Below are 26145 nucleotides of genomic sequence, written 5' to 3'. Positions count from 1 at the left end.
ATCATTTAAAATATATTACAAATTATATCAATAAGTATATTTAGAAATAATAAAATTTAAAGAAAACTAACATTACTCACTATTATTAATATTTAATACCGTTATGTTTTACCGTCCATTTCTTGAATTAATTCTCACTACTAGAGTTTTTTTTTTATATGTACATGGGTTGCAAAGATTAAGAAAAGATCATATACAGGATACTTGAGCTTTGGTGTGGATTTTGTACCCTATGCATCGACCGAAGAATAGAATAACTTTAACACATCTCATAATATAGTTACAACAACAACAACGAGCACAAGAAAATCATAGCTCGCTGCTATCTCTATTGAAGATAAATCTTTAATCCACAAGGCGCCATTAAAGAACATATATAATTACAAAAATCGTAAAAATCAGTTGGCCAGAATGAATGACGCCCATCATTAAAAGAAAAAAAAAAAAAAACTCGTGTGCAAAAAACGATTTTTAGGGTGTAAACTTCCTAAATTGAGCTAATTAAGATATCATGTCAGCTTGACTGTTCAACGTTTGGAGGCGCAGAAGATGACTGAAGATTTGATTTTTGGGGAAGACCTGCTGTAGCAGCAGCCTGCTTGAGGGACTTGTGTCTCTCCTCTCCCTGTTGAGAAGGTAATTTCTCTGGACGCAAAAGGCTTTCGTTTAAGTCCAGTTCTGGCTTCCGCTTTACCTTCTTCTTCACCATTCCTCCATCTGATAATACCCTTGTATCATCCACCGGATTGCTTGAGGTTCCCTTTTGTTTCTCTTGTTTCATTCTGTCCAACATAATCGGACCATTGGATGAGGGACTGTGCATCCTGACTGCTGCCGGCGAACTAGTAACCGGCCTGGTTGCTGAAGTTAAACCATGACTACCAGTTTCAGTAGATGTGCGCTCACGCATAGACTGTGGCTGAGCAATTGAATTACCTTCGACTCGAACAGTCTCGTCCATTCTACGTGCCAACATTTTCTTCCTTTTGATTTTCTCCTGATCCTAGACAAATAATAACAACATAACCAAACAAGAATTAAGAAATAAAAAATCAACTTGACACAAACCTTAAGGGTAACAAGCACGATATTCCATCATCAGCTTAAGATACATTTTTTCTAAGAATCTAATAGAAGGGGGGGAAAAGATGATATAAAGAAGATAAAATAAATGGTTGACGAGAAGAGTACCATTTATTTAATTGCATAACCTTTCAGTATTCATAATAACTTGTTTTTTCTTAATATATAACTTACAAGTAATTATAAATTCATACCAAATGACTCCGATGAGGTCAAACAAACTAGTACTAACCTCAAAACACTGAGCTCCTACCCACTATAGGGAGGCCCAAAGTGTAAGAGATCTCACATCAAATGAATACGATATCTTGACTGTGAGGGAAAAAACCGTGTGATATTCGTACCCACACAGACGCAGCCATGAAATTGTGTGCACTGAGGGGTCACAATCAAATGCCAACAAGCCCTTCCCACCGACCCCTGGGGAGCAAACTCCAGATGCATGATTCCACTCATCAGAACCGTGCATTAAAGGATCCTAGAGAACACTGAGTGTGGAATCAAAGCATCCCGACAAACTCCTAGTGTAGAATCAAACCCAGACTGACCGAGTCTACAGCTTATCACAAGCCCATCCTTTAACCACTAATGCACCCTAACGGATCATACAAGATAGTATATATAGGCAGTAAAAGTAAGAAGCATGTCGTATCAATAAAATTACTTATCACAAAAAAAAAAAAAAAAAGGAAGAAGCACGAATAGCCTTACAATCCAAGATAAAAATGCAGAAGCCATACCTTATGTCTACCGTACAGTGCCCTCCGCCTATCTTTAGCCCTACAAATCGCTCTTTTGATCCCATGATTGTCCATGAAACCAACTGGCCACAATTCTGCAAGCTGAATCAAAGATGGGATTCTTACCTCAGAAAAGCTTGGAAAATACTGAGGAATGTCAACAACAATAATGATAAATCATTAAATGGTCAACTTTAAAAAACAAAAAATAAAAACCATAACATGAAAGAGTCAAGACTCAAAAGTGTTTCAAAAATTTAGGTGATAAAAAGATAGAAAAAGAAAAAGAAATGGCTCAAGCAAGAGAAATCAGAAAAATGATCGAAGAAAATTTCCAGCCACCACAATCCTCAGGACACAATATTCGGCTTTTATGAGGAGAGACACCATCCACCCCAGACAGTGCAATTGACATTTTTTGAGTATATAAACCAAACTGAAACAGAAATTCTGAATAAACTCGTGAGGGAACAACTAGAGGAGCTGATTTGGAATTCTTTATGAATCTGGACACCTTTATGGTGTCATTCCATGCAGCATTAAAATTTTCACGCGTTAAATGAAAGCAGCAGCCATATAAGCATTGGAAATGCTGACAGTGCAACTAAACAAATATGGTAAAAATTAGATTACCTCTCCATATAACTTTCTAATTTGTGGACCCGCATCTTCATCCAGCCCCTAGATCAATTTAGTGGTAAAAAAATAAGAAAATTTTCCTCCACAAAAGAACAATTTTTCAGGATAGGGCAGAGAAAACATGAATCTTTACATCAACAAAAAGGTCATAGAGATCACAAATTCTGTCCTCTAATGCATCATCCATACTAAATTTCTTTTTAACTCCTTTTTCTTCAGGACAAAATTCTTGAAAATCATCTGACGCTCCAGCTTGCTGCCCAAAGGCCTGAGAAACATATCATGCATTACACATTAATTTGCACAAAATTGATTAGAAATTTTTCAGAGTGAGATACAGTGCAAGCATCACAATGAAACAATCTATTTAGCATTGATCTTTTCTTTTTCTTTTTCTTTTTTGAGAAGTAAATTTAGCATTGCTCTTAAAATAGACAACTCCTTTCTCTGCAAAAGCAAAATAATATTATTTTAATTTCACTAGTGATATTATAAAAGAAAAGTATTTTAAGATGGCTTGGTTGGGAGAAACAGAGACTAAATGACTGCAGTAGAAAGGGTAAAAATTGTTGTGCCCATCCCCGTGACTTTGTCTACACCTTTCTCTCGCACAGACAGTAACGCCGATATTCACCCATTTCCTCTAGCCCGGCAAGTGTCTTTGCACAGCCGGCACCGACAAGATCGCCGGCCCCCGGCGACTTCGCCGAGGGTCGTCCGGCATTGGCAGGCCGCCGGCGACACGTTTTTTGCTAGATCTGTGTTCCGGCATTGTATTTCCGTCATTCTCTCAGGCAGTTGAACGGAGTTTCCAGCACATCCACCTACACAAACAAGTCCGGCGACTTTTGCAAGGGACTTCCGAAGCCGGTTACATCTCCGGCGACTGAGTTCTTGAGCAGTCCGGTTTTTTTCGCCGCACATATCTGCTTTTTTCTAGGTCTCATTCCAACGATGGGAAGTTTGATCCGGTGAACGGTGTTTATACAATGGGGACTCTTAAACACCTTTTAATAGAATCAAAGGTGTTTATTTTGTCTATGCAGGGTGGAAATTATTGTCGTATCACAGAAAGGGGTAGGAAGGTAACCAAGGAGATGGTATTCAGTCATGCCAGTGCTTGTTGGCTGGCCAGTACAGTGGAAGAATGTGTTTTATCGGAGGGAAGGAAAGACTTCTTCAAAACTTATAGGGATGGAATCAAAGCTCTGTTTGCTCATAGGAGGTCGAATTGTTTTGGGCATTTTTTGGAAGTGACTGACTATGGTGGTGGTAGGGGGGCCGTGGTCTCTTAGCAATCCCAGAAGGAAAGGCTTGGAAGAGCTTTTCAATGGAGTTAAAACAGAGTTTGGCTAAGAAGGCTCCAGTCCAAGCACCACATATAAACAGAGAGGTAGAGAAGGGGAAGGAGAGACAGTCCAAGTAGTATGCAGAGGTGGCGGTGGGTAGTGCAGGGAAGAGGGCGGCAGCACATGCAGTTCCGAATCATCCTCTGGAGGTTGATCAAAAACACAAAAAGGGAGGCATGGCAGGGGTACTTTCAGCTATCCAATTACCTAAAATGGATAGCTGTCCAAGAGAAAACAAGTTGCAGGGATATCTGCATAGTCTGAAAAATGGAGGTAACGGGCGTGAAGGAGGATTTGAAATTCTTTAGAAAAGAGATAAAGTCTTGGATTTTTAAGATAATCAAAGGTTTGGGCCTAAGGTTGGGCCAATGTATGAGGCCTCTAAAAACAAAAAAAAAAAAAAAAGGAAGGCTGCTGGGTGTAATAGTTTGAGGCCAAACAAAGGGAGGGCCAAACTTGGGTTGGGCCGCTTAAGCCCGAAATGAAGACCAAAGCTCCATTGGCCCGTGTTTGAGAAGGGCTCCACTTCTGGGCCAGTTTCATGGTCCAACAGAAGTCCTGGGCCAGATAAGACCCTTATCTCAAAGCCAATAACCTCCGTCATCGATCACGACCCCTACGCAAGCATTCCTTAGTCGGTGACAATAGCTCCTACGCAGAAATGCATGCAAGCTTCTACGGAACACTTGGAGGAGGTTTCTGACTTGTCCCTAGTCATAATGGCAGATAAGGCAACGTGTAGGGTATCTGAGAAGTCCACGACAGAAGTAGAGTCTGTGGAAGGCTTGGAGCACGGTGGGAAGACACAGATAGCAACGATGTGTCCCTTGGCTCTGGTTTCATCTTGTGATCATGGTGTAACGCCGACGTCTAAAGGGTACATTGAAGTTGCACACACAAGGTCGCCAGAGGTGAAGGGACTTGTTGCCAACCCAGAATCTCCAATGGAGAGAACCATTGGTGTTGTTGAGGCGGCACAGGTTCTGAACAAGGGTTTATCGTTGGTACCGTTTGGATCTACGTCGGGCGCTATATTGGGGGAAGACGTTGTCCCCTTGGTATCTCTTCCTCTATTAAACAATATAGATGAATCATCTTTGGATTGGGTTTTGCAAAAGGTTAATGAGATTCAGCATATTGTGGGAATCTCACATGGAGGATGTGAAGACCAGTTTAAAACTCTAATCACTGCGATTAAGGCAAGCCACACGCGTGATACCAAATCAAGCTTCAAGAAAAGCAGGGAATTGAAGCGTCTTTTTAGTGCAATCAACTATGGCGCTAAGGGTGGTAACTCAAGTCGAGGGCATAAAGGTTGATGTATGTTAGGAAGTCTTTCGCATAGAGGGTATTTTGGGAGGTGTGATTTATGTTGGGCTATGGGAAACAAGGGGTTGGGGTTGGAGAGGGGTGAGTTATTCTATCTCAGGCTTGATGTATGTTGGGTAGTTTTTTTTTTTTTTTTTTATAAGTAAATAAGTATTATTAATTAAAAAATGGCCACCAACTGCAGTTACAAAAGTCATTATGCCCTATCTACGTAGGTGCATTAGAAACTAAAAAATATGAAGATTCATGTCATTAAAGTCCACAACAATTGCCCAAGTACAAAGAGTCCTAAAAAAGAAAATTTTAAGCTCCGCCATAGATCTCTCTGTCTTCAAATGTTCACTCATTGCGCTCTTGTCACAAGCACCACATGATACAAATTGGAATCATTTTCCAAACCGCTTTGATATGTTGTACACCTCGAATGGAGGTCCAACACGCCAACATTTCCACCACAAATTCTGGCATCACCCACCATAGATCCATTCTTTTAAACACCTCATGCCAGAGAGACCTAGCAACCTCACAATGTAAAAGTAGATGATTCACTGACTCTTCCCCACTTTTACACATGCAACACCAATCTGTATGTTGGGTAGTTTTTCGTGGGCTTTTGGGGCAATAGGAGCTCTCGGGTTACGGATTTTCTTGTATACATCCATTGTACTTGATTTCTCCTATTGATATATATATAATATTTTTACTCATAAAAAAAAAAATGTTGTGCACTCTAGGATAAAAGAAAGGCTAGAAAAAACAGAAATTCCAACCATGAAAGACACAATAACCTCTAACCAGCATAAGAGAAGATCCTATATAAAGCTAAAAGAGAAAAAAATGAAAAAGGTGAAATTCATTTTGAAATACCATATTACCTTCTTATTTCAATTTGCACCCCAAACTATCAAAATCTCATTGGGGAAGATTCTCACAACCGAAAACTTGAGGAAACGAAGAGTAATATTATAGATTTGTGTTGCATGTGTAGAGAAGGGGGAGAGTCTATAAACCATCTTCTACTACATTGTGAGATAGCTCAAGTATTATGGAATGAGGTGTTCAGGAGATTATACTTGTCTTAGGTTATGCCGAAGACAGTGGTGGAAATTCTGGCCAGCTGGACAAATCTAAGAGGCATGCAATAGATTAAAGTCGTCTGTAAAATGATCCCTATATACATTATGTGATGTTTATGGCAGGAGCGTAATGACAGGACATTTCAGGACAAGGAGAGATCGCAAGAGGAGCTGAAAGATTTATTTTTTAGAACACTTTGTACTTCGGCCATTGCTGTTGACTTCAATGGCATGGACCTTCATGATTTTCTTGTCTATAATGAGCCTACGTAGTGAAGGGCATGCTTTTGTTTTTTTGTTTAGATTTATGTATATGGCTCTGCCTATTCTTTGATCAATAAAATTTGTTTACTTATCAAAAAAAATAAAACTATCAAAATCATCCATTTGCACTCAAACTACCACTTTCTGGCAATTTGCACACACGATCTAACAATCTAGATTGTGCCACATGTCCTATTTATCAATCTTAATGGTTAAATCCAAATAGATGGCGCAAATTGCCAAAAAAAATGGTATTTTAGGGTGCACATTGACAATTTTGTTAACCTGAGGTGCAAATTGAAAAACAAAATGATGGTAGTTTCGTTTCAGGGTGCATAATGTACTTTCACCCAAAAAAAACCATAGCATTAGAACATACCAAATGGAGAAAGACTTATCATGAATAGAGGGAGGAAGAGAGAGAGAGAGAGAGAGAGAAAATTACAGAAAAAGCATACCTTGGACTCCGAAGAGGGCTCCCGCATTTTAATCATATCAACTACATCCTTTTTTATCTGTTGAAACCTATCATCTTTCTCCTGTTTCGCTGACAGACCCATACTAATCATGACCTTCAAGTTTCTCTGTAGAAAAAACAAAAAAAAAGGCATTGGATAGGTAAGCCATTTTAGTTGTTTCATATGAACTAAAAACTCAAATGGTAAAACAATGCGAAATAATAAATAAAACACAAAAACAAAATACATAAATACATACAAACACGCATCGACTAATATGATACGGCTTTATTTATCAGAGAGACAACCACAAAGAAATTTCATTATCTACCAAGTTGACAAAATTCGATAATTAAAGAAAGAAGTCTATCACATTCTTATCATGTCTAACTTTAAAAGCTAATAAACTACATTGCTTTTGAACAGGTCAAAAGATTTGGTCACTGAACCAAGTGCTACACAAAACCTACATACAATTAAAGAAAAATAAAATTGATGACTATTACCCAAATAAAATTAGCGACAACTTCAAAACCTCAAGAAATGAGGTCAGACAGTGTTGGCAACATTATATTAAACATCCTAATCATTGTTCTGCTTTAGATTTTACACTGGTTTACAGATTCAACACTAGAAGTTGACAAGAGAATAAGAGGAATCAACTATATATCAACAGCAAGTTTGTAGCTACTTCCAAAGGCATAATCATAACCTTCATCCACCTGTAGCCCAACTACATCACAAAGCCTTTATATGATAATTGGAAAATGAAGCAATAGGTGCCCAAGAGTCGTATCATTTTTATAACAGATGGCGATACCTTCAATGTTCTGAGCTGGATTAGATGTCCAAGAATACTCATAAGGCGGTTAAGTAACTCCTTTGATATTCTCCCCTGGCTTGCCTGCTGCAAAGGGGAAAAGAAAGGAAAGGAAAAATCTTATTGAACTTTGTCAAAGGCTTCAGGTAAATTCTTAGCACATATAAATTTATATATTGCAGTCATGATGAAAATTTAGAAGGGAATTTTGCTCTTCTCTAATACCGCTAGTCTTGCAACTTTTGCAAGCTTCAGCTTTATTTCTCTGGGTAATCTCCTTTTAACTGCCTGGGATGAAGTATCTGCCTCTTGATTCTCAACCGCAGGTGGCCTCGCTACATAAATGTTACACAAACAACAATTTATTATGTGCAAGTTCCACGAAGTACCTTGTGTAAGAGAGAGAATTTTCATGAAAATTTCTAGACTTACATTCAGCAACCATCTTCTCTAACTCCCTAATAGCCTTTTCAAGGGAGCTTTTTGGCCTAACACTAGAACCATCCCTTCTGATCTGTGTAGCTTTCTGCATAAAGTTATGAAATTAATCTAAAACTAACACAGATAAGATATACAAGGAAAAGAAATTACCATAATTTCTGTTGAAGAATACAATGAACCAATTGGTGAGAACGGGCCACCATACCCAAAACTTGGTCGTAGCATCATCTTAGTTTACTTACCACTACTGATAAAAAAAAGTTTACTTAAAACTCAAGTAAATAAAAAGTCAACATGCATGTCTTCATGGTTCTTTATAATCGAAAGTAGAAGGATAACATTTGCAGCCTCATATGCTCTTTCAATTGTAGGGAACAAAACCTAAACTTCTACAAAAATTCCGTCTTCATACATTTTATATGCTAATTTCCTTCAGACCTAAATAGCTCTCTGTGAAAATCTAGTAAAAATTACTTATCAAAAAAAAAAAACCTAGCAAATATTAATATTTTAATAAACAAACCCAACTCATGGATCCATAGGGGATTGAACCCGTCGCTTCACTCCACATCCCTCCCTTATGGGGGGCAGAGATGCTATTTAATCCAAAGACTATTGTCCTAGCACAGAAGTAAAACTAGCAGCTTTCCTGAACCGTAGCTTCACTCTAGTCATCATTCCTACAGTGCGGCCTAATCAACAGGGAAAAAAGAATGAGAAAAGGTTCATAAAAATGATATAGTTCATTTTTGTCTTCTGATAAAAAGACCTACTACTTCCGTGAATCTGTTTCTCATAATAATTGAGATCCAATTAAAACAATAAATAAAAAACTTCAAGACCTACTTGAGCTGAATTAGGCCTCGTTTGGTTACACAAACCATCTCATCTCATCTAATCATTACAACTTTCTCAAACTCCCACACAAAATACAATAAACAATTTAACTTTTTCAATTCCCAAAACAAAAATTATATTAAAAAATTATATCCTAACAATATTTTATTCAACTTTCATCTTATCTCATCTGTGTAACCAAACGAGGCCTTAGAGCAGCATTATTATCACAAAAAATAGATAGATATATGAAAGATAAAAATCTTTCTTTCCATTGCATCAATTAAGCAAAGATATGTAAATCTCCACGACCATACCGTCAAAAAACTAGAACAACTCTCTATATGCCCTTTCTCATTTGCCCCATTAGTCAGTTATTATTTCCTCTACTACCGATCTTAAAATGGACTTTCATCAAATAGAGTCACGCACCCACACCCACAGTGTATACAAATGTATTCTCATCCAAGTGCATAGATTTTCAGGAATTAAATGTTTAAGTCATATTACATTTATGGCAATCAATACATCAATGAAGGAAGGTGTAATTTTTATTTAATTATATAAAACAATAACTTACTGTTGTTTGCATTGCATACTTGTCCATGGAAGAATTCCTGTCAGACAGCTCAGTGATGCCATTCTTTTCTTTTGGCCTAATTGACAATTCCAACGGATCAACATTGTTCAGAGGTCTTCCAGATAGAGATTTAGATTGCACATGGGCACTTTTGTCCGGGTTTTTCTGCTGTAATGCATCAAAGAATCCACTTGCATCTTTCAATTTGTCACTGAGGCTCTTAGACTGAACGACTCCAGTCTTCTGCTTATCGGTGTCCCTTACTTCTGCTAAAGATACAGAAGCATCACCATTAGAAACTTTTAGAGATGCAGCAGGATCGAATATCATTTTAGTATCAGCAGGTTTCTTTTTGGAAGAAATTCCAGGAGCAACCAATGAATTCTGGATTTTAACATCTTGAAGATTTTCACTTGTTACAGCCAAATTTTGTGAGGGACTAGAAGAGTCCTTCTTCATAAGCATTGTTGCTATCTTTGAGGCAGCCATCCTATCCTTCTTTACATGTTTTGATGGTGCATGAAATTCATCATTACCACCATGACCCTTTTCCAAATCTTTTCTGCGCCTCTTCTTTGGTTGCTGGTTGGGTAAGGCATTAGGTTCATTTCTTGTAAAAGGAAAAGAAAAAACGTTAAGTAAAAGAAGAAAATATTCCAAACTAACTAGCAAATAACTCCAGCATGTAGATAAAATAATGAAGAATAATAGTGGAACAACAATTAATTATAAAAGAACCATAAACAGATTATTTATGGTGATTTATGAGATGATGAAAAAGGATTTTCCGCAAGTTGAAATACTAATTTCTGACAAGGAGTTCTGCATTCTCTCATTTGATACGTTTGGACGATGTAGGGAAACAGTTGAAATACTAATTTCAAGTACGGAACTGTGCAGGGTGCCTAAGGATTGAATCATCCTTTTAGAAATTTTGGATTCTCTATGGTTAAGGTTTTGGATTTATCTCTACTTCAAGCATATTGCTTGTCTAAACATAGGATGAAGCCCATCTTAGTGATTTTCTTTTTCTTTCAATGTGCCTGTCTTTGAAATCTATCACAATCTATATAACATTAGTAACACACACAGCTAGGATATTGGGCAGAATAAAACTAAAATTCAGTGGTGAATCTGCTATGTCCCACCCCACCACTCTATCCCTTTGTACCTGAGATCTAAACTAAATGCACATTTGGTACGTGGATAAGGACCTCAATTGAATAGTCATTTCACACATTTGGTTACATTGCTATTCCTAGGAATGGTTATTCCTCAATATGAAAGGAATAGCTATTCATTCTCGAAAGGAGATGAATAGCTATTCTTTTCCTGTTGGTAGCAGACCTCCTAGTTTTTAAAAAATATATAAGATATTGAAAACAGAAGGGAATAATTTTTTCAAAAAACTAGTACTAAAAAAAAGAGCAGCGGGGACCAAAGGGGACCTTGTTGGCATGGCCACCTTAAAGGGGATCTTGTCCTCCACCCAGCAAAGGGGAGGCAAATGCCTCCACCTCCTTTGCCTGGGGGTGGTCAGGTTGGTGGCCCCGCCCCTGCACAAACTAGCCCCAAGCGAGGGGAGGTCGTGCAGGTATAATTGCATGCAGATTAAACATAAAAAATAAGGATAAAAAACAATCAATCCACTCTGCTCCTAATATGAAACTCCGTGCGATACTTACTACCATTTCACTACTAAAAACCCATAAAAAAGAGGTGGTCAAAATGCTAGGTTTTGTCAATGAAATAGTTTTTTTTTTACGACTAAAAATTTTGTTGAGACAAGTAACAAGGAACTAGAAAAAGAAACAAGAAAATCATGGGCGCTAGTTCCATTAAATACAATAGCCGAAGCCCATTAGAATATAGCCAAGAAGCGTGACTGTGATCACAGTAACAGAATCAAGAAAAGGCTCAAAGAAACTCACATGCGCTCCAGCTTGCCCCTATTAACAAAAAATCCATCATGTTTTATGGCTGACTTATCAACTTCAAAATATTCATCCTGCAGAAAATGTAGTGAGAGGGTATTACAGAAGCAGTATACTTTTTAAGACACTGATATAAGAAGAAGGATGCTACCACTTCGGTCTTAGAGCTCTATGAAGATTAGCATGGATATGCAAAATAGCAATGACACTTACCAGCTCAGCATCATCTATGAAAGAGTCTTCCGTATCATACTGATCATCATCAGGAAGCTCGCGTAAATCTTCATCATCGCTGCTATCCTTACCCTGAGAATTATTTTATGTTCATATTAGTATATTATAGTGAAAATATTCCTTCTAAAATTCTCTTGCATGTCAAATAAAAGCTAAGGCCATCTTTGGATAGAAGAACTTTTGAGAATTTTTTTGAGATGTATTGTTTATTGGGTTTAGGAATAAGGAGAGAGAAGATTTTGAATAAATATTTTTTTTAAATAAGTTTTGTATTAGAGTTTGTGGAAGAGGATAGGTAAGTTGAAAAGATGTTTGGATAAAATCCAAAATTTGTAAGAGTATCTTTTGTTTTATTTTTGTGTTTGGGTAATGATTGGATGAAAAGTCGAAATAGTGTATTGTTTTTAGATTTGAAGATGTTTTGGTTTGAAATTTTGAAATTTATTGAAAATCAAAAATAAGATTTTGCAAAATTCTGTTTAACCTAACATGGCCTAAATATCTGAAAATCAATGGTTCATCTTATATATCTTGCAATCAATGGTTCTGCAACAAAGCAATGGTTCTGCAACAAGTCTTAGATACAAGAATCAAAAAGTCCAAAATAAATGAGAGGTAAATGTAGGTACCATGTAGAGGCGTTCGATCTTCTCGATGACAGCACTGAATCGATTGGGGCCATCTTTATCTTCATTTTCAGTTGGTTGTCCCTAGAGGTGAAGCACAACTAAGAATCTATATTGCATAATGAAATCACAATTTCATGTAAAAAGAATGAAACATGGGCACTGAGAGGAAAAGCAGATGACTTGACAAAAATGTTCATCATAACCAAATATGTTGTTTATACTGATGTAGATGGAGATGAGCTCAAAATTTTAACACTTACAAGGTTAATCATGCAGCTATATAGAATTGCATAAAGATCAACATGCATGTCTTCACGCTGCCATATGCACATATAGCCACCTAAAGCTGCTATATGAGCATATAGCCCATCCAAAGAAAACGAATCAATACCTGGTGTATAAAAAATTTGGAAAAATATCTATAATATTTTTGTTTTGATAAGTAAATAAGTATCTTTATTGAATAGAATGAAACTAGGCAATGCCCAAGTACACAGGATGTATACAAAGTGAGGAAAAATATCTATAATATTAAGTAGAATCTAACAACTAATATGAATAAAGGATGAAAACACAACAGCCTGAGACAATTAAAAATAAACTGAATAAAAATTTGGGAATATCTGGTCCCATAAATTCAATAAATTTGGTTTTGAAGAACTATTCAGCAATTACTCGATCACATTGGACATAATCATCCTAAACCAATCTCCGTTTTAGCCCTAAAGCTCCATCGATTGAATTAACAGTAAAAATGCATATAGTTCCTTTTTTTGTTATAAGTGAAAAAAAAAAAATGCCTATAGTTCCTGAACAGCTTGCTTCCTGAAGAGATATGTGACTGACACTGATTGCTTGCAGAATGATCGTTAAACAAACCCAATTAGTTGGGATTGAGGCTTCGTTCAGTGAAGGTGAGTTGACTTTAGACTCGCCATTGAGGAAATGAAACTTCCTTCTCTAACCAGCCATTTCTTTCTCTCCCACTCACTCCATCCACACGCATCAACAGCCCAAGTTAAAAATTCGAAGCAATACATGAGAAGAACTACCCCCCATACTCTATCAACAGCACAAAAATTAGCGCTAAATATAGCATAATTTTTTTCAAAAGAAAAAGGGAATGGTTTAAATAGTACGCCTTACAGCTAAACTACACTGTATCTCCACAATAACCCACACCAAGCATACCAAAACCCAATAATGTACACAATAACGGAGATAGCATATATGTATCGACATGTGGTTGTGTAGGTACGTATGTATTACGTCTGTATTAAGTTCAGAGGGACTCACCGGATCGATTCGAGACTCGAGGGAGGGGTGGGCGTTGGCGGGCGGTTCCGGGACAGAAGAGGCGGTGGATCCATTGACCTTGTTAGCGTCTTTCAGGAGCTTCTTCCACGAGACTATGGTGGTCTCTCCGGGTCGGAGCTCCACCGTGAACACCTGCCGATCGCCCGCTTTGACGAAGGACGACGAAGCCCTCGACGATTCCCCACCACCAACACCAACAGCCTTCTCTTCGTCCATAAAGACAAAACAAATGGCGGCGGGCCCAGAATTCTACGGCGTCTGGATCGGAATTTCGAAAATTGGGATGGGACAGGATATAGGGGCAACGTGCTGAGCCCTAGAAAGACCGAAGGGAACTGAAGGGATGGGAATTGGTTTTGTGAGAGAGAGAGAGAGAGAGATTGCGCGGGATACAAAAATGACTTACTGGATGAATTTTAACTTGATTGGCAAAGAAAAATAATTAAAAGGATTTTTAACTGCAACATTTTCTTGCCGTTTCTCGAGAAAGTGCGAGCGAGGAAAGACGATGGGACGGGTACCATTTATGGGGCGGATCCAACTCCAGACCCGATTAGATTTTGCTTTATAGATAGGTTTCCCGTCCCAAATATTTTGGAGTGGTATTAAACATTTGAAATTAAAAAACAACCGTAGATATTCGCATCACAATCTATTGTTTGTTTTATTAGTAAATACTAAATAAGAATTTTATTGAAAATAGGAGAAGCCTAGTACATGGGACATGTACAAGAGCCACATTTAGATTATATTTAGATAGTGAAGTGATTTCAGATATTATATAAATAGTAGTAAAAAAATATTAAAAAAATATTAAATAGTAGTAAAATGTAATGAAAAATAGATAAAAATTAATGATAAAATAATGAATAGTTGAGAACACTCCACTACCCAAACGGAATAGGCATGCTTGTCTAAAGATACAAAAAAATCTTATACGTATGTTCGTGTCATTAAAATCTATTATAATCAACTAATGGAATAAAGTGTGAAGAAACAAAATTCTAAATTCATCCATTGTTCGTTCATGATCCTCAAAACTTCGACCGTTTCTCTCCATCCATACGCACCACCATAGACAAGTCGATATCATTTGTCACATAGTTACAATTCGAGAGTTGTCCCGAATGCCATGCCAACTGACCAAAAAAGTCAACAATCCTTCTTGGCATTACTTAAAAAGAGTCTCACACTCACACATATATCGTTCCATAAGCTCATGTTGTTGAAGTATTGTTGATAGGTGATCCATAGACTCACCACTTTTTTTACACATGTACATCAATTCAATAGTCAATAAACGTTTTCTTAGATTATCTAAGGTGAGAATTTTCCCTAGCATAGCTGTCTATACATAAAAATAAGCATTTGAGGCCTTCGGCCTATTTTGGATAGAGAGATGCTTCCATCTCATCCTATTTCATCACATCTCATTTCAATATCCAAACACCAAAAACACATAATTGGTATGTTTGGATGTATAAGTAAGATATTATAGTTTTAACATTTTATGGAGATTGAAGAAGTGATAGGTCTCATCAATAATTTGTATTTTTTTTAATTATTGATTAAGATATTTATTAAATGAGAAATCCCCAAACATGGAAAATGTGTCCCTCCTTCGCACTGGTTTTCTTAATTGAATGGTAGCCCTCATTAACCACACTATCGTGAGCCACTACTTCACACCTAAACAATCATAGTTTGCTTCCACCGTCCAGACCATGCACAACCGTGAAGATGCCACAACCAAATGGCCTTCCACGCATGCCACCAGTGAAAAACCAGTTATTCTCGTCACCAACCATCATGTACTAGCACCGCACAACAATACCAAGTTATTCCCAAACAGAATCACTGATGTTGCGCACCGAAGCCCATCAAAAAAAGTATCTAACCACTACGAAACACACTCTACCAATACACAAACAAACATCTGCTTTTACACCACAAAAACAACCAAAAAGCCACCTTGATCGTAGCCCAGCCTACATGGTCAAGTCCTTCCCCTTCACTACAACCTCACGGAACCCCCTATTGTGTATACCAAAAATAGAGCAAACATTATACTCAGAGTATAGCATCGGGAGAACCTCAAATTGGCACAGAAAGTGCCGACCATCACATGGGGTTGCCTCATTCGTGTCTCAATAGGCTACGACTTAACATAGATGCACTAAAGAATAGCCACACTTTGAAACTCTCTCTCTCTCTCTCTCTCTCTCTCTCTCTCTCTCTCTCATTTCATGTTGTTAAGGCTGGGCAAAAACTCCATAACTCTAACACTCACTCTGACTCTGACTTTATTGAAGTTGGAAAAATCAAAGTCGGAGGATGAAAAATAATCGGACTTCGGATTTTAACAAGACTTCAACTCTGATAGTTATACTTAATATATAATATAAGTAATAGAAGGCAGAGTAACATAACAGTTGGGAGAGTATTTTGCAAACCTATCGACTAGCGTTCGAGCCCCCCATAAGATTGAATTCATTCAACTTATTATTTTATATATATATTTTTTAAAGCAACATTGTTTTCTCCTCCTATATATTAATATGTTTCCTTTTAGCTAATCATGCGCATTTCATTCTCCTCAATCTTCAACCACTTTGATTTCTCTCTTCAGGTACTTCTTTGTTATAACTTCTCTCTTAGCCTAGCATCCTCTCTCTTTTTTTAAGTCTATAATCCTTGTCTTCTTTATTGGGTGACTAGGCATGTTGAAATGAAGCTAGCTCTCTATTGGAGTCAAAATCAGAGTTGTTTTTGGACTCCGACTCTTCACGGAGTCAAAGCTCAAAGTTGAGAAATATGACTAGGTCAAATTGAAGCCCACCCCTACATTTCTTTTTTGCAGTGTCACTTGGACGAATGCAACGGTGTTGGCGATGGTGTGCGGTAGTGTATTGTTTGCAGGATTGACCGGCGTCCCAATCACCACGTGGCTACTCTATACGAGATTCTACACCGCAAATCAAGCATCTGGTCAATTGTGACTGCCGAACGGCATGGGCTACAATGGAAATGAAAGTGTGAAGGGAGGCAAATGGAGAGAAAAAAAAATTGACTGTCTGCTGGAAAAGGTCACATGTCATGAAATTGCCTTCATCTATTTTCATTTTCCTCTGGGTTTTGTTAGTGCAGTCATATTCAATAACAAATATGAGATAGAAATATACAGGGATACACTTAGATATGTTTTTTTTTTACACTTTTGGATACCATATACACTCATAATTTTTTGTTTCATCCCATTGTCCAAACATACACTAAGGCTACCTCAAGATTTTTTTTTAATAATAATTTATTTTTATCCGAATTTAAGGATTCAAATAGGTGAAAGAGTTACATATAAAGAGTTCTACACTATTTATTGCTCATTAAGGACTCAGCTCATGTATCACTGTCTCTCCTATCAATAATTTAGAGATCTTTTCACATAAAACCTACTTATAAAAGTTATAAACAATAAAAAATTGATGTGTTCATTTAAAAATGATGATATACTTACAAATATTTTACTACCAACCAACATAAATGTGCAACTTTATTAAAATAACTTTGGAGACGTTTGGATTCGAAGATGATTTGAGATGAGTTGAGATGAGCTGAGATGGATTGTGAATAGTAATGAGATGAGTTATGAATAGTAGTGAGATTTATGAGTTAAAGTTGCTGAATAGTAGTGAGATGAGTTGAGATGAGCTGAGATGAGCTGAGATGAGTTGAGATGAGCTGAGATCACTTACGAATCCAAACGAATCCTTTATGTTTACATACTCACTCTAATTGGAATAGAGTTATAAGTTTATTATTTTTCTTTCTTAAAAATAGGATTATTCCCTTATGTGAGCTAAACTTTTTTTTAAGAAAAGTTATGTGAGCTAAACCTAAGTGTTAGGTGTGTTGATGATTTTTTTCTGAAAACAATATAAAAGTGATGTGGTTAGATATGATCATATTTACATTTTGCTTTACAATTAAAAAATCATTTTTATTAGGTGTGGCAATTCATGTTTTCAGGTGGTATTCGTGTCGTATCAAGTAATGAACATTCGACTATATAGATCAATTCGAACTCATCTCATTAAACTAAACGTGTCAAAATCTCAAATTCTAACCCGACCCATTTAGATAAAGGAGTGTGTCGTGTCACTCATTTTGACCCATTAACACAACATGACTAATTTAAATCCATTTCATATAAATGAGTTAAACTAACACATAACTCATTTGATCTAATTAATATAATTTAACATAAAAGTTAAAATTACATATATTAATAGCTATAATATCTTAAAAAATAAAATTATCTACTAACAAAAAATATCAATATTTTCCAAATTTTAGCTAAAGCATCTGCAACTGCATTAGCCCTTCTTTTGATATGAATTGCTTCCCAATGATCAAACTGTGAGAGAGCATATTTTGTATCCCATATGAACACTCTCGAATTGTGATAGGAGACCTCTGGTTGTACAATGCTCCTAATGACATTCAGAGCATCACCTTAAATGATAATCTTCCTAATACCAATTTCCAATGCAAGCTTCCTAGGCTGGAAAATCCCATACGATTTAACAAGTAAGGAGTCTTGAATAAAACTTCTCTGCATTCTCTTGGTTGCAATAACTTGCCTTTCATGATCTCTAACCATGATTCCAATGCTCACATTTCCAAGCTTCCTACTAAGAGTTGCATCCCAATTCACCTTATACACCACATTTGGAGGAGGTTCTCAGCTACTAATATTGAAACTTGACCCTCCCTCTCCTTTGCTTACTACCTTGATTGCAACTTGAGAATCAAGAACTAATTGTCTTGCTTGATTCATGACTTCCATTAGATGTTTGACACCCTGGATTTTTCAAGGGGAACCTCGTTTACATTTTTGTATGGATGATGATTTTTGCCTTTGGATATTTTGACTAAGTGTTGGAATAATTCATTAGGCCTTTTTTCTATTTTTTTGGATGGATATGGATCTTTTAATATAAGGCTTATTAGCCCTCAAAGAGGAAATAGAACAAATAGGCCCAAAGAAGTTGGCCCATGAGGGTATTGCATTAGAAGGCCCAGGTTCGACCATGGGACAAGGAAGAGGCACCACATGGTAAGAAAATGAATTTTTGGTCTTTCTAGAAAAGGACTAAGGTGACACCTGTCAACCATGTGTTAGAACTTTGGAAGAAAAAGTGGATGAAGCCTGAAAAGACATAGGAATTTTCGGATGAAGGGTTTTATGATGAAGAAAAAGGGTTTTAGAACGACTGAGGTGACACTTCCCACTTTTGAAATGGACAAGTTTCATATTGACACATGTCAAACTTAGGATGAAAGTAGCTTTTTAGAATTTCAAGATGTGTCATTCTTGGGAAGAAAAAAAAGCATGTTTCTAGAAGAATTTTTGTAAGAAGCATGGGGGCTACCAAAAGCAGCAAGGAGGGAGAGAAAGAGACCCAAAAGCTACTTAGGGAATGACACAAAAAGTCACCTCAAACTTGCCAGATTCGGCACCCAAGAGACACACACACTCCTCACGCCATGTGTCACCCATACATTGGAGGAAAATCTTAGGAAGATTAAGGTTTTTGAAGAAATGACCTATGGACCCCTAAATGCATTGAGCCTAGACAAGGGAAGAAGGGCAAAATGGAAAATGGAGGAAAGATAGGGGTTTTGAAGAGGGAAGACCACACAGCACCCCAAGCAACCTTTGGTTTTCCCCATGCCATCCCATCAAAAGGGAAATAGAAGGAGGCTTTGCCACTTGTCCTACATGCATTGGTTGTTGAAAGACATGGAGAGGCTCTATAAAAGGAGATAACCGAAAATAGGGGAGTCCTTTTGCTCAAAAGTTTTTTTTTTCTCCCTAGTGTATTTCGGCCACCACACCATTTCTCTATCAAGTTTCTATTTTCTCACTAGCCAAACACACTCACCACTATTTTTGTATATCACCAAGAAATCATCCTTCATATTTCGAGTGTGAGCATTGCATGTGGAGGTAAGGATATTTTCACCCTTTCATGTTGTTCATGCACAGCAAAAGTGGAGGAACTTGTTCTTCATTTTCGATTTTAGGGCTTTTCAGCACAACCATCCACTTTCACACTAGGAATTAGGGTTTTCTCTTCAAGAAAGATGGAACCCGAAGCGTTTTTAATGTTTTGAACACATGAACGCGAGATTTAGAGTGATTTATGATTCGGTTTTAACTTGGAAGACAAACTAGAGTTTTAATCTTCAAAAGTTTTGGCCCTAGGGTTGTTAGCTTGAGAAAAAGATTTCAAAAATATCACGACACTCACACTCACTCACATTTTCAGAATCTAGGGTTTGTGTGTTAATTTCTAATATGCTACCTTATATTTTCAGATTTTGCTAATATTATCGTTGGACTTTTTTGTAAGTAAACTTCCAATCTATCTTTGATATTATTCTTATATATTACGTGAACTCTTGTGTGATTATTTGTTTGATTATTGTTATTATTTATTGTATACGTATTCAGCCTTTGTGATGCTATGAGTATTTGGTATGAAAGTGTGATTTGAAGCACGATATTCTATGGTTATCATATTCGGCCTAAGTGTATTTTTGCATGAAAATATTGTTTGAACTTTGTGTTATTACATTCCTATATTCGGCTATGATTGGGAAGGAGGAACAACCACGTGTTGTGATGTTCTATTTAAAAAAAAAAAAATTGGATGACATACATGTTGGTTCAGTTTGGCTTTATAATTGAGTTTTGCTTATTTGTTTATGCATAAGATTAAATGGAGGCATGAGTAGAAGTTGAAATAATGAAAATGCATGTTTTGGTGGGCCTATGTTAATTGGCCTAAGCCTCTTTTGTAGTTTTAAATATCTGTTTTCATGTCTTGATGGGTCAATCGAATATGTTTGCATGAAATTATTCTTATTTACATGTTTTAATATTTTCAAGTTATGTTATGAGATGCATGCTATGAGATGAACTATGTTATTTGGCTTTTATATGTTGCATGAATAAGATTAATGTTTCATCATGAGTCTATGTCACATGTCACATACATTTGGGTCCATGCTTTAAAGAGAAAGAGTAAAAAATATTTTATCACGATCCCAAATGCTAGGACGGAAAAATGCCCTAGTGGAACTCTCTATTTACTCTAGAGTGTTTAAAGTCGGGTGGAGACCCTTGGGTTGACGAAATACAGTCGACGGGTCTCGAATGGTTCCTATGAAAGGATACTGGAGCGAGGTTGGCACCTAAAACTAGTGAGTGTTATACGGTGAATGCAAAATAAGCGAACTGCCGTAAAGAATATGTTTATATTTATGACGTAGTCACCTCGATCAAGCGGATCGTTGGTTGATGCGGTAACTAGCAGTGAACACATGGTGCTTAGGAGAGCTGTGAGATATCCAATCATGTGAATTATATTATATGAATAAGGCATTTGAGCTCTGTGACATGATATATTATGATATGCCATGATATGATATGACATTATATGTTATGCCATGATGTGCTATGTTATGGTATGAAATGACATGAAATGATGAGATGTGATGTGATCTCAATATGGTATGATATGACATGATAAGGAAATGACATGATATGTTATGATATGAACAAGAACTTGAACTCAAATGATATAAACATGTGTTAAGAGTTTAAAAGATGAAAAGTTGTTTTATGGAAAGGTCAAGTTGCATATGTCAAGGTTTTACGTCAAAGTACATGTTCATGCATTCATTTGTGGTTTGTTTTTATATGCTTGTAATATATGTGGTGTGTTGACTGTTTACTTGTTGAGATTTCTTGAAATCTCACTGTGATAGTTTCTACTACCATTCCCTACCCGGAATTGTAGAAATTTTAACAAATATAGAAAACTTAGATGACAAAGCGAAAGAGGACAACACTTCATCCGGATATGATAGTGCCCAAAAAGGTAGTGAGCTTTACTGGGCCCTCCATCCACGAGCAGTTAGAGACCATAGACCAGATGATTACCGATGCAATTAAACTCATTGACAAGTTTAAGCGACTCAGGAACCATGGCAAGGACCTGTTCCTGGAGAAGAGGACAAAGCCTGATAAGCTCTAAAGATTTAAGAATGAAATTTTTTTTTAGGATTAGACAATATTTTGGCAAATCCCATGTTTTGGGAATAACTTTATGACACACTACCAATTTTGGAAAGTTTTTTGGAAAAATCACTCTTATTTTAAAGTGTTTATGCTAATATGAAAGTTTTGGGATATTTGCTCTTATTGGTACCATGTGTTTTATTCATTTCACCACCGTGCTTAAGTAGATAAAAAATAATTTTTTTGCTGCGATTTTTGTTCCATATTGCTATATGTTAGGTGCATTGCATCTTAATTGTCATGTACGAGGAGTATGTAACCTTATGTTACATATCTCGACGCATTTAATCACTATCAAGTTCCGAGCGGGGGCTGGGGGTGTCGCAGGATGAGTGAACGAACCTTTAAAAATGAGTGTGTTTCTTTGCTGCCAAATCTTCTTAAATGTTACTACCATCTCCTCCACTAGCTCTTGCTCAACAAGTTCAAGCCTGGTGGCAATCAGATCCAGAAACCTGACTGCAAATAGTCCATACTTCTGAAGTTTTTTTTAGCACATACTCCATACATCCTTTGCAGCAGTGCATTCCCATATAGCATGAAGACCAGTCTCCTCTTCTTGCAAATAGACAGGACATAAAGAGGATTCAACAACATTCCTCTTGAACAAACATGCATTTGTTAGGGCAACTTTCAAATTGTAGCCCATACTTCCCTTTGAGTATTTGAGTTTGATCATTGCCATTTCTCATTCTCCATAATCTCCTTCTGTAAATGGTAGGCGTTTCTCATTGAAAATAAGCCATTCTTATTGCATCTCCACACTAGTTTGTTAGGGCAATTAGTAACATTAATGAGAATACGCTGAATTAGCTCCACTTCACTATTAGAAAAGAGATATGCATCAAAGGCACATTCCAACTCTCAATGTCTGAGTCCATGAGGATCGCCACATTTGCATCATTGTCCAGCACAGAAGGCAAGCTTTGTATTTTGAAAGCGGATGGCTGAGGAATCCATTGATCCTTCCAAATCCTCACTTGTTCACCATTTCCAATCCTCTATATAGAATCATCTTCCACCAACTTCTTTGCTACAAACAAACTCCTTCAAATAAATGATGAATTAGAACCTAACTTTGCTTCAAAGAAAGAAGTTATAGGAAAATACTCCAGCTTTAGAACTCTACTAGCTAAAGCCTCTGGATACTGCACTATTCCCCATCCTTGTTTGGCAAGCAGTGTCAAATTAAAGCTATCAAACTCTCTAAATCACAACCCGCCTGATGACTTGGCCTTTCCCATTTGACTCTAAGAGACGCAATGAATCTTCCTTTCATTATTTGTTGGCTTCACCAAAAATTCCTTATAACTTGATTGATCTCTTGCAAAAGATATCTAAGTAGCTTAAAAACCCCATGCAATAAGTGGGCAGAGCTTGGATCATTGCTTTCAAAAGGATTTCTTTCATAGCTTGTGATAGGATATTGGTTTTCCAGTTACTCACCCAACTTCTAACTCTATCTAGTCTACTTTTGAAAGCTTGGTATCAAGATCTTCCAACAAGTGCAGGTAAGCCAAGCTATTTTTCATATGAGGTTGATTATCTTACCCCAGCTATGCTCAGAATAAGGCTTCTTACTTCCCTGCTTGTGTTTATGCTAAAATGGATAGAAGTCTTTTCTTTATTGAGTCTTTGGCTTGAAGCTTGCCCATAGGAATTAAGGAGACCAACCATTCTACTCCACTCCAGATGGTTTGCTTTACTAAATAATAAGTTGTCATCTGCAAAAAAAAAAAAAATCGTTAATATATGATTTTCCTTAAGCAATTGGAATTCTTGTTATAAACTTTGAGGCTTCAGCATAATTAAGAAGGGCACTCGATGCCTCAGAACATAAAATAAAAATGTAAGGTGAGAGTGGGTCACCCTACCTTAATCCTCTTGATGCTTTGAATTGTACTTGAGGAGGATAGAATAAAAAATAGAACTTATGCATCTCATAATTAAACCAATCCATTTCTGATTGAAGTTCATCTTCGCCATAATTGCCTTAAGAAAATCGCATTCCACCCTGTAATAGGTCTTACTCATATATAGTTTCAAGGTCATGCACCTAATTTGCCCTTCATCCTCTTATCCATTGAATGCATTGCTTCATAAGTTACTATAACATTGTCTAGAATTAGTCTTCTCGGGACAAAAGCACTTTGAGTTGGTGAGATGATTTTAGGCAGTATCTTCTTCAGCCTATTTCCTGACCTTAGAGATGATCTTATAAATCACATTGCAAAGAGAGATTGGCCTAAACTCTGATATCTTCTTTGGGTCCTTCTTCTTTGTAACTAGCACAATATGAGTTTCATTAATAAAACTCAAATCTCCACTTGCATTGTCAAGACAATCAAGCACTTCCACACACATCTTGGCCTACAGTGTTCCAATGGGCTTGATAAAAGGCTGCAGGGAATCCATCTGGTCCAAGATAACTTAGAGGATTCATCTGGAAAACTGCCTCTCTCACTTCATCTGCTACAAACTTCTTAACCAATAACCTGTTCATGTCTTTAGTGACCTTATAAGTCAAAGGTCTAAAGCAATCAAATATGTTCATAGGGTCTGAAGAGGAGAACAAATTCTGATAAAACCTTAGAAATAACTCTGATATCTCCTCAGCAGATGTTGCAACTGAACCATCCCCTTCTTAATCCTACTAATTTTGTTGGTTTTCCTTCTTTCATTTGCACACAGGTGGAAGTACTTAGCGTTTATGTCTCCATCTTGCAACCATCTCTATTTGACCCTTTGTTTCCATCTAATATTTTCTTCTTCCAGCAAACAGTTTACTTCCTCATGTTTCTGTTTAAGGGCAACCACATGCTCACCCCTATTTTCTTCTTGCAACTTAGAGATTTCCCTTAGCTTGTCAAGCATAGAGCCATTCATCTTGTTTGCATCCTTCTTATTCTACGGAATGAGAGACTTTTTACAATACTACAACCGTTGAGTAATTGACAACAGCTTGTTGTAAGTGTACCCCTTTTTGATCTATCTCTCTTCAATTATTTTCCCACAATCTTATCTTTTATCCCAACAAGTTTCATATTTGAAGGTCCTCTCACGTTGGAAACTGCTAGACTAGTTTCGTCCCATCTTGACTAATATGGGAGAAGGATTTGAAGTCTGAGCTGGTAATGTGATGACAGAAATGCATTCAAACATTAAAGACCAAGTTAGAATGGCAAAAGCTCTGTCAAAATTTTCCTAGCAGAACATATGGCCTGCTCTATTATTACTCCATGAAAATTTGTTTATTTGAAAACCAAGATGACTAAGCCCACATCCCTCCACAACTTCTCTAAGGCCCCGTTTGGATTGAGAGTTAATCTTAACTCGTTTCAATTAATCATTACAATTTTCTCAAATTTTCATACAAAATATAATAAACAATTCATTTTTTTTTTTAATTTCAAAACAATAATAATATTAAAAAAATAATATTCTAACAATATTTATTCAATTTTCAACTTTTATCTCTACTTATCTTATCTCAACCCACTATTCAAGCCATACCTAAATCTCTCCATTTGTTGGTAAGGTCTTATTATTGCACCCACTTTTTCATGTTGAAGAAGAATTTCATTAAAGTTCCCGATACAAAACCAAGCCCTCTCATCATTCGGTTTTAACTCACTAAGGAGTCTCTAGCTCACCTCCCTATTGCCAATATTATGATTACCATAGAAACCAATAATTCTCAACTGCTTGCCATCTTCGTCTCAAGTAAGAGTCACTGAAATGTGATCCATTGAATATGAGCCCAAACTCACATTGCTAGAACTATGCCAGAAAAATGTTAAACCACCATTGAATCCCCTACAATCCACTATAAAGCTACAATCAAATCCCATCTTATTTCTTACCGTCTCCACCTTATCTCTTTTGCATTTTGTTTCCATCATGAAAATAAATGTTGGGCACTTTTTCATCCAAAGATGAAGTTCATGAATTATCCGAGAGTTCCCAAGCCATCGGTAGTTTCAACTTAGGAATATTAAATTACATGTGACATATTTGATTATTTTATTAAGTTACATATTTTAAACCTATATATTCAGAATGATCTATGTAGTAGGGATGCATAATAACATTAAGATGGCAATGAATCAATATGAAAGGATATTATAAAAATCAATATAAAATATAGGATATAATATAATATAATATCCTTAATAAACATTGCGCCGATACCAAATATGTGTCCCAGTCCATATAATAATAATATACAGAATAATAAATATAAAGATAATAAAAAGGAAAGGAGCA

The 26145-nt window shown here is 36.7% G+C and overlaps 1 protein-coding gene across 3 annotated transcripts; it reads right to left on the bottom strand.

The window, feature by feature from the left end:
• Positions 1 to 265: 265 nt before the first annotated feature.
• Positions 266 to 14259, bottom strand: LOC109022128 (ubinuclein-1-like). 3 transcript variants are annotated; one of them, XM_035685949.1, is made up of 13 exons: positions 13710 to 14259; positions 12414 to 12494; positions 11764 to 11856; positions 11548 to 11624; positions 9617 to 10226; positions 8191 to 8284; positions 7984 to 8093; positions 7759 to 7845; positions 6939 to 7064; positions 2596 to 2730; positions 2457 to 2504; positions 1824 to 1970; positions 266 to 1003 (listed from the first exon to the last, which is right to left on the bottom strand). In XM_035685949.1, exons 1-13 carry the CDS (start codon positions 13944 to 13946, stop codon positions 515 to 517), a joined length of 2334 nt encoding a protein of 777 aa, XP_035541842.1. In that variant the 5' UTR covers positions 13947 to 14259; the 3' UTR covers positions 266 to 514. The 3 variants fall into 3 exon arrangements, with proteins under 3 accessions (XP_035541842.1, XP_018860479.2, XP_035541843.1); XM_019004934.2 differs by having other exon boundaries at positions 267 to 1003; positions 1824 to 1925; XM_035685950.1 differs by having other exon boundaries at positions 268 to 1003; positions 12414 to 12519; positions 13710 to 13820.
• Positions 14260 to 26145: the final 11886 nt, after the last annotated feature.

Source organism: Juglans regia, chromosome 15, assembly GCF_001411555.2.
Source record: "Juglans regia cultivar Chandler chromosome 15, Walnut 2.0, whole genome shotgun sequence".
NCBI classification, from domain to species: Eukaryota; Viridiplantae; Streptophyta; class Magnoliopsida; order Fagales; family Juglandaceae; genus Juglans; species Juglans regia.
The sequence above is the reverse complement of the archived record's forward strand: the minus strand, read 5'-3'. Positions and strand labels throughout refer to the sequence as shown.

Excerpts from the sequence above, each read along its gene's own strand:
- LOC109022128 (XM_035685949.1), bottom strand. The coding sequence starts at position 13,946 with ATGGACGAAGAGAAGGCTGTTGGTGTTGGTGGTGGGGAATCGTCGAGG. Across the intron at positions 7,846-7,983 it reads CAAAAGTTGCAAGACTAGCG|CAGGCAAGCCAGGGGAGAAT; the intron begins GTATTAGAGAAG and ends TCCCCTTTGCAG. Across the intron at positions 1,004-1,823 it reads CACTGTACGGTAGACATAAG|GATCAGGAGAAAATCAAAAG; the intron begins GTATGGCTTCTG and ends TTATTTGTCTAG.